A 9,491-nucleotide genomic window follows, 5' to 3' on the forward strand; every position below is an offset into this window, starting at 1 on the left:
AAAGCGAAAACTCAGTTAGTCAACCCAGAGTTCAGGTTTAAACTCAGAGTTTGTTAAACCTGCTTTCTGACACAGAGCCCAGGTTTGAACATCTCTCTCGCACGGTTTGTGTGTGTATTCTGAATAACAGTCACTAGGAGCAGTGTGTGTGTTCACTATATAACCCACACAGGCAGGGCGATGCAACGCTGCAGTTGAGCTCGAGTGTCAGAGAGACCTGGAAGCAGCAGCGAAACAAAGAGAGACAGAAAAAAGAGAAAGAGGGAGAGGTGGAAGACTGATCTTTCGTTTTCTGCGTGTAATTAAAAGGTACAGTCTCTTCGGTTGTGTTTTTAAACGAGGCAGAGTGTGCTATCATAGAGAATGTTGATAATTGCTGTTGATAATTGCTGTTTGTATCTGAGACCGGATGTCCATTCTCAGTACAGTAGATGAGTCAGTAGTTTCTGCTTGTAGCTGTGACGAAGGAAAAGTAAGACAGCATTACATAGACACTGTGAGATCAGGTTCCTGCACACTGTTATTCTTATTCCTCGAAAAGACAATTTTAAGTTTGCTCATAGACCTGTTTTATTTATTTTTGCCAGTTTGGTTAAATTACTATTTTGGTCTGAGGTGATCTTTGCCTGCGGATCTGCCCTGACGTCCTGTATCATGTGGTTGGTTGTCATTAGGTGGAAGTGTACCATAAAAGGTGTACGATTTCTGACCAATTGAAAATCTATGCAGTGGCCATCTCCTTTACCCTCCATTTCAATGCAGGGTCCCGTGTTTATGAAGGTTACACAATAACTTTATTACTTTATTCTCAACATGGCTCATTCTAATATTTCTGCTAATGTATATTGATTGCATTTTAGTTACGCAGTGTATACAATCCGCATATTAATGTATATACTAGATTCCTGACATAGCTCACTCTAATATACTAAGAATATGTACAGCAGTAGATATATCCTGTGTAAATTCATCCTGTGTATACTGTACGTATAGATTGCATTTTGATTACTGTTACAGTGCTTAATACCCTGTCAGCAGACAGGGTATTAAGTGAGCCTTTCTGGGGCTGACTGGGTGCAATGGACCGGATCATTTTGATAAACCGGAATGGAGCACTGATAATGCTGGATTGGGATTTATAAAGCACTTTTTCTAAGCACTCAAAGCAGGGCTGAGGGTGTCACACGGCATCAATTTATTTTTTGGTGTGGAATTTTCACTGTTGGGCATAAAAGACTTGATTTGAATTTATGAAATCTGTTCCCAAGTATTTCCATGCATAATAGAGAGACACATTATTGTATGCAAGGTTTTAAATTATTATGTTTCAGTAAAACATTATATCCGTTTGGGCTTTTAGCAGTCTACAAATTATTTGTAATTATGTTCCCGGCCCCCCGACCATCTGCTCAAGAAAAAAATGATGATCCCTGATCTAAGTGGTGTGCTGCTCTCCTGTTTTTCAGCTCTATTAGTGTGAGAACTGTACACATGAAAACAAATGCTTGATGTCAGCTTGCCTGTGTTTTCAGACCAGTGCAAATGAGGTGAGGAGAGGAAGCCACTTTAGACTATACAATATGAAAGTGACATGTCGTTTTTGGCACCCCAATGGTGGAACAAGCTCCCTCACGACGTCAGGACAGCGGAGTCAATCACCACCTTCCGGAGACACCTGAAACCCCACCTCTTTAAGGAATACCTAGGATAGGATAAAGTAATCCTTCTAACCCCCCCCCTTAAAAGATTTAGATGCACTATTGTAAAGTGGTTGTTCCACTGGATATCATAAGGTGAATGCACCAATTTGTAAGTCGCTCTGGATAAGAGCGTCTGCTAAATGACTTAAATGTAATTGTAAATGTTTTCTTGGAAGTATCCTTTGTAGGCTTTTTGAGTGGTATTCAATGGGCAGAAACATATCACAATGGTCTTCAGCGCAAACGCATAATAAAAGGCATCTGAGAAGTAAATTCATTCACAAACATGAATATATTTTTCTAAATATTTTAAATGACCGTGTTTTCATGAATTTGATGATATAATCATCAAGCCCCTTCAAAAGATTAGGGGACAGGACCGGAAAGAAGGATGACATCACTTGCACATCGTATTGAGATACTCCACATTTTTCCTGATCAAGACAGGGAGATAAAACAAAGGATATAAGATGGTATAGGAGGCCAGTGTACAGTATAATTCTTCTTTCTCTGGGAGAGGGGAAGGGGTGCTGCATAGGCATTTTCAGTAGGTGGATGAGTTTGGGGCGTGGTACTTTGTCTTTTGCTCTGCATCTCAATGGGCATCTGAGTCTTTACATGCAGTACAGTGTCACTGGTACTCAGGGTGTGCCTCAGTAGTCTAAAGTGTTTTCATCTCATCTGCAATGAAACATGAGGAAAGGACACCACTTTACACTATTGAGATGCACTCTAGTTGTGTAAAGCCATGGTATTATACATGACTGTCCCCAAGTAAACTTTACTCCTAAACCATATGTCCAACTCCTACATCCCATTCCCTTCCCCATACACCCACAATCTATTCACTACATAGAATGTGCAGTGTACCGTACTTGTAGAAGAATGGCTGCACAGTGTTTTCCTGTGAGAATCTCTGTCCAGTGAGATCTCCCAGGGCCTAACTCAAAGCCCACTATTCAAAGGACTATGCACAAACTGATCCCAACATAAAAGTTGCCCAGTGCTGGGTACCCAGGCAACCGCTCGCTCTGTGCTCTGTGCCAGGGGCATCCGCAAAGAAGTGTCATACATTCACTGTAGAGGTTTGTATGTGAGAGAGAGGAAACAGTACTACTACCTTACCCCGATGCTGATCTGCTCACTCATGAGTGATAACAACATAGCTGGATGACTCGCATAATGACAAAGTTGTTGTGAAGATGGGGAGAGATACAGTTTAAGTCAGAAGTTTACATACACCTTAGCCAAATGCATTTCAACTTAGTTTTTCACAATTCCTGACATTTAATCCTAAAAAAATTCCCCGTCTTAGGTCAGTTAGGATCACCACTTTATTTGAAGAATGTGAAATGTCAGAATAATAGTAGAGAAAATGATTTATTTCAGCTTTTATTTCTTTCATCACTTTCCCAGTGGGTCAGAAGTTTACATACTCTCAATTAGTATTTGGTAGCATTGCCTTTAAATCAGGCCCGCAAAGGGGTTTAATCCGGCCCGCGAGATGATTTTGTAAAGTATAAAAATGAGCTGCAATTTTTCAATAAAATAAACTGCTGTTCCAATTGCGTCCACTGGATGGCGTAATAGCAATTGTGTTAAGCAAGCAAACTGTTTATACCGGAGCAGAGCAAGTAGGTCAAGCAAGTGCAGCCAGTCCGGATGAGCTACTTTGTTTTGCCCGCGATATTTATTACAGCTTCTACTTTTAACATTATGTGCTTTGGCACCCTCATTGCCCCAATATGTCTCTGTCAAAAAAGAGAAAAGTGGATGCAGAGTGTTCCAAGAAAAATGGTAATCCTATTTATTCACGGAATTGAATGGGAAAGCTGTATGTTTGGTGTGTTCACAGCATGTTGCAGTGCTGAAAGAGTATAACCTTCGTCGCCACTATGCGAGTCTTCACGACCAATATGACAACTTTGCCACAACTTTGGAAGTATGCTTGGGGTCATTGTCCATTTGGAAGACCCATTTGCGTCCAAGCTTTAACTTCCTGACTGATGTCTTGAGATGTTGCTTCAATATATCCACATAATTGTCCTTCCTCATGATGCCATCTATTTTGTGAAGTGCAACAGTCCCTCCTGCAGCAAAGCACACCCACAACATGATGCTGCCACTCCCGTGCTTCACGGTTGGGATGATGTACTTTGGCTTGCAAGCCTCCCCCGTTTTCCTCCAAACATAACAAGGGTCATTATGGCCATAGAACTGTATTTTTGTTTCATCAGACCAGAGGACATTTCTCCAAAAAGTACGCTCTTTGTCTCCATGTAGTTGCAAACCGTTGTCTGGCTTTTTTATGGTGGTTTTGGCGCAATGGCTTCTTGCTGAGCGGCCTTTCAGGTTATGTCGATATAGGACTCGTTTTACTGTGGATTCCTCCAGCATCTTCACAAGGTCCTTTGCTGCTGTTCTGGGATTGATTTGCACTTTTCGCACCAAAGTACAGTACGTTCATCTCCGAGACAGAATGCGTCTCCTTCCTGAGCGGTATGACGGCTGCGTGGTCCATTGGTGTTTATACTTGCGAACTATTGTTTGTACAGATGAACGTGGTACCTTCAGGCATTTGGAAATTTCTCCCAAGGATGAACCAGATTTGTGGAGGTCTACAATTTTTTTTTTTTTCTGAGGTCTTGGCTGATTTTATTTATTTTTTTATTTTTTTATTTTTTTTAAAAATTTTTTTTTTATAATTCCCCATTGTGCCTCTTTGCTTGACATCGAGTTTGAAGGTGAGCCTTGAACTACATCCACAGGTACACCTCCAATTGACTCAAATGATTTCAATTAACCTATCAGAAGCTTTTAAAGCCATGACATTTTCTGGAATTTTCCAAGCTGTTTAAAGTCAGTCAACTTGGTGTATGTAAACTTCTGACCAACTGGAATTGTGATACAGTAAATAAGTGAAATAATCTGTCTGTAAACAATTGTTGGAAAAATTACTTGTCATGCACAAAGTAGATGTCCTAACCTACTTGCCAAAACTATAGTTTGTTAACAAGCAATTTGTGGAGTGGTTGAAAAACAAGTTTTAATGACTCCAACCTAAGTGTATGTAAACTTCTGACTTCAACTGTATGTCTCTTTATAAAAATGTTTTTGACACATCAACTGTACTAAAATGTCAGATTGTCTGCATAATCAAATAACATTCAGCTCAGACACCCATACATTTCCCACAAGACATGCCATCAGGTGTCTCATCACAGTCCCCAAGTCCAAAACTAATTCACGGCAACACACAGTATTATACAGAGCCATCTTCAATTACTCAAGCAAACATCAAAATTACCTTTAAAAAACGGATTAAACAACATGTCATGGAACAGCGGTGACTGTGAGGAGACAAACACACGCACACAAACACATGGTTTTAGTTGTATTGATTGTATTCTTTTGTTGTTGTATTGTTTGTATTTTAAATTTGTGTGACTGTCCTTGTGTATCAGTGTTTTGCTACTTATCATGTCTTGTGTTTTTTGTTGTGGACCCCAGGAATAGTATCAAAACATTTGCTGCAATTCTACACATTTTCCCATAGGCTGGAGGCAAATGTCTGCAGTTTTTAATATGATAACTGATAATCAATGGGCCCCACCTCCGGCGGTAATTCGACCATGCTTACATCAAGTTCCGATTGTCTAGCGGCCAGCTAACCTATCAATCTAAAAATGTTTTGCTGACATGGGCTAATTGAGTGACTGCTGATGCACAACCACATTTCAAAATTGCACCTTGTGTATTCTACTATTCTAACTCTCAACAGTAAGTTGAGAACACAACTGAGTTCCAAAAAATTGGTCCTTAAGTCTACAAAAGGGGGGACTGCCAGGTGCCCATCCCTGGTCTAGACCAATCTTTGTCTTCAATATTGACCCTAAATGATACAGCTGAGAGACCTAGTACCTTTTACATGTCAACCTAAATCAAACTGGCTTCATACAAAATAGACAAACTCAATATAATAAGAACCCTCCATATCATGGTTACTATAGACATAGAAAAGATCTTTCTAGTGAGCCTCAATGCGGAAAAAGCATGACTCTAAACTGGGACTTCTTTATGCCACAATGGAAAAATGTGGCTTTAACGAATCAAGTAGAATCATCCTAACTCTATACTGCAAATCTCATGCTAAAGTGGAAGTAAATGGACAACTATCAAATAAACCTAGAAAGGAAAGCAAGACAAGGTTGCTATCCCCACTCCTCATTTCCCTCTACATCAAATCATCGAACTACTTGCCCAATCCACAAAACAAAATAGACATTAGGGGTGAACAGAACACAAAAAAACAGTGTGTGTTGTGTGTATCAAATGTTATTAGTCACATGCGCCGAATACAACAGGTGTAGACCTTACAGTGAAATGCTTACTTACGTGCCCCTAACCAACAATGCAGTTTAAAAAAATATGTATAAGTGTGTGTGTGTGTGTATTTCCCTGTCATGCAGACACTGCCCCCACAGCCACCCTACCAACTCCAGTCATGGCCAGGAATCTACTGAAGAACCCAGCTGGGGAAGGTATAAGAACACATCTGTCTGTAGGGATAGGTGAAAGCACATTTCCAATAGGCATTCTCCATAGTGCTTTCAGAGGAGTGACTCGTTTGACTGTTGAGATGTTGTCGGCAGAGCGTGACTCAACACTTTCCTCCCAGAGCAGATGGAATTCTGGGAGCTGACAGAGAACGGCGGGAGCCAATGGCAGGTGGAAGAGATGCCGGGAGACTGTGGCTACGACTTCGGTGACAATGGAGTGACCAAATACTTCAGCACCTCCTTTGAGTGAGTAACTGAACATGGTCACAAAGTAGGGTCTGTGTATAGACTGCTGCACACTTCTGAAAGGAGAGTTGGACAATCGTTCATGGATAAAGGATTGGAGTAGTGCAGGAAATATGGTGGAAACTCCCTTACACCAATCAGCGCTTTTAAAACCATTGTGGAGTGTGACCAATGCAAACTTGGGATATGTAGGAAATGAGAAGTTGGGAATGCAGTCACAGGGTCCATCGTTACCACCAACAGAGTGACTGAGTGTGCTTGTGCAAATATATGTTTGTGTGTGAGAACATCTCTCTCTGTCTCTATGTTGGCTCTGTCTCTCGGTGTGTTAGGCTGTGTCTGAAGAGGCAGGTGGTTGACCTAGTGGCAGAGGGCTACACTCCTGATGACCTCGATGCCCAGCCAGCTGTCAGTGTGGAAGACTGGTGAGACATACACACAGACATGCACATATTGTTTAGGACAGCCATTTCAGCTCAGCTAACACCAGCAAGAAATATGTGTGTTTTTGTGTGTGTGTGTATGTAGGTACAGTGGGAGGACAGACTGTGGGTGCACCTACCAGTTGACAGTGTGGCTGTTGAATGAGAATGAGGAAATTCTTCAGGAATTTAAACCAGAATCAATCACCCTTGACCCAGATTGTGATGACTGCTCCTGGAAACGGGTATTGTTGGAAAGCTCAAAATAGCATAATATGATCACTTCTCGTCACATCCATTTCTCATTTTTGTCTTATTTCCAGGTGAACCACACTTTCTCTGATTACGGTCCTGGCCTGCGCTTCATCTCGTTTGAACATGGAGGACAGGACACCAAGTACTGGGACGGCTGGTTTGGAGTTCGAGTCACTAGGAGCTCTGTTATTGTAGAGGCCTGAGAGGGGAAGGGGGCGGCAGGTATGGAGAGGAGGAGAGAGGGAAATTGAAATTGAGGACAAAAAGAACGAGAACAAGAGAAAAGAGATGAGGGGACCAGCAATGCCCTGTGCACCATCCTTACATAGCAGTAAATAAAAAGTCAAGCATAAAAATGTATGCCTTAGATACAGTAGGATCCACTCAATGGCTGCTTCAGAAACGTATGGCATGAGCAAGACCTGCAAGCTTGGACCCTTAGTGCTTAATAACACTGTATAAACCATTATAGTATACAGATGAAATATTCTCCCAGTGTAGCTTTATAAACAGTTATGAATGAGTTATAAATGACTAACACTAAATGAGATGGGGTGAGTGAGGGTCTACAAACTGCTACCTATGGACAGATGGTTTGTTCTGGTGGTCTTATCAGCTAGGTTTCTTTTCTTGGTTAAGTGGTGTGTAAGGGCTCATTGCTGAGTGATCACTGATCATACATAGAGGTTGTAACCAATGATTAGAATGATGGATGTAGTAACATCTCATAGATTAGGATTGTAACATATGCATTATTTTGATCCGAACTGTATCAAATTCACACTAACCAGGTTCACTTTTCAGGTTATTCACAATGCAAATGAGAGCCAAATAAAAATCAATCAAGGATTTGCCTAGTCTGTTCCTGTATTACATTTAACTGAACATCCATGTAGGTAAATCATAAAGCTGTCATAGCATGTCCTAATTTGCCATAAGATGTACTTCCATTGTAAGGGGAGTTTTGCAATCTGATCTCTCCTTTCAGGATCAACACTGTCACACGCGCAAACATGCTCGCACAGAATCTGTCTGTGTGGAACACCTTGGTATGTATGCGTGCATCTCTGTCTCTACATGTATGTGTTTGCGTGACATGATGGAGTCATTATTGGAGAAGAGGCATTTCTAGGGCTCTGTAAAGCTGTCATCAAGAAGGGGAATAGGAGTGATGAGAGTGGTTACAGAGAAAGGGGTGATAACTGATTCCACTGGCAGACACTACAGAGAAAGGGGTGATAACTGATTCCACGGGCAGACACTACAGAGAAAGAAAGCTTATTCTCATAACACCCAGGTCTGACCCACCCCAGTGACCGCTGTCTGTATGGAGTGAGATCATTTAATCCTAGTACAAATTCCCTGTCTTAGGTCAGTTAGGATCACCACTTTATTTTAAGAATGTGAAATGTCAGAATAATAGTTGAGTGATTTATTTCAGCTTTTATTTCTTTCATTACATTCCCAGTGTGTCAGAAGTTAACATACACTCAATTAGTATTTGGTAGCATTGCCTTCAAATTGTTTAACTTGGGGCAAACATTTCAGGTAGCCTTCCACAAGCTTCCAACAAAAAGTTGGGTGAATTTTGGCCCATTCCTCCTGACAGAGCTGGTGTAACTGAGTCAGGTTTGTAGGCCTCCTTGCTCGCACACGGTTTTTCAGTTCTGCCCACCAATTTTCTATGGGATTGAAGTCAGGGCTTTGTGATTGCCACTCCAATACGTTGACTTTGTTGGCCTTAAGCCATTTTTCCACAACTTTGGAAGTATGCTTGGGGTCATTGTCCATTTGGAAGACCCATTTGCAACCAAGCTTTAACTTCCTGACTGATGTCTTGAGATGTTACTTCAATATATCCACATAATTTTCCTACCTTATGATGCTATCTATTTTGTGAAGTATAACAGTCCCTCCTGCAGCAAAGCACCCCCACAACATGATGCTGCCACTCCCGTGCTTCACGGTTGGGATGATGTTCTTCGGCTTGCAAGCCTCCCCCTTTTTCCTCCAAACATAACGATGATCATTATGGCCAAACGGTTTTATTTTTGTTTCATCAGACCAGAGGACATTTCTCCAAAAAGTATGATCTTTGTCCCCATGTGCAGTTGCAAACCGTAGTCTGGCTTTTTTATGGTGGTTTTGGAGCAGTGGTTTCATCCTTGCTGAGCAGCCTTTCAGATTGATTATAGAACTCGTTTTACTGTGGATATAGATACTTTTGTACCTGTTCGCCCCAGCATCTTCACAAGGTCCTTTGCTGTTGTTCTGGGATTGATTTGCACTTTTCGCACCAAAGTATGTTC

General features: G+C 41.3%; 1 protein-coding gene across 1 annotated transcript; it reads left to right on the forward strand.

Moving 5' to 3' along the window:
• The first annotated feature begins 21 nt into the window (after positions 1-21).
• fbxo2 (F-box protein 2) lies at positions 22-8,031 on the forward strand. Its single transcript, XM_014166959.2, has 6 exons — positions 22-309; positions 6,170-6,241; positions 6,379-6,505; positions 6,838-6,930; positions 7,034-7,172; positions 7,251-8,031. The coding sequence occupies exons 2-6, from the start codon at positions 6,205-6,207 to the stop codon at positions 7,383-7,385; spliced, it is 531 nt and encodes a 176-aa protein (XP_014022434.1). The 5' UTR covers positions 22-309; positions 6,170-6,204; the 3' UTR covers positions 7,386-8,031.
• Positions 8,032-9,491: the final 1,460 nt, after the last annotated feature.

This window comes from Salmo salar, chromosome ssa22 (assembly GCF_905237065.1).
Source record: "Salmo salar chromosome ssa22, Ssal_v3.1, whole genome shotgun sequence".
Taxonomy (NCBI): domain Eukaryota; kingdom Metazoa; phylum Chordata; class Actinopteri; order Salmoniformes; family Salmonidae; genus Salmo; species Salmo salar.

Coding starts and splice junctions, on each gene's coding strand:
- fbxo2 (XM_014166959.2), top strand. CDS start 6,205: ATGGCCAGGAATCTACTGAAGAACCCAGCTGGGGAAG. Junction 6,506..6,837: donor TACTTCAGCACCTCCTTTGA/GTGAGTAACTGA, acceptor TCGGTGTGTTAG/GCTGTGTCTGAAGAGGCAGG. Junction 7,173..7,250: donor ATGACTGCTCCTGGAAACGG/GTATTGTTGGAA, acceptor TCTTATTTCCAG/GTGAACCACACTTTCTCTGA.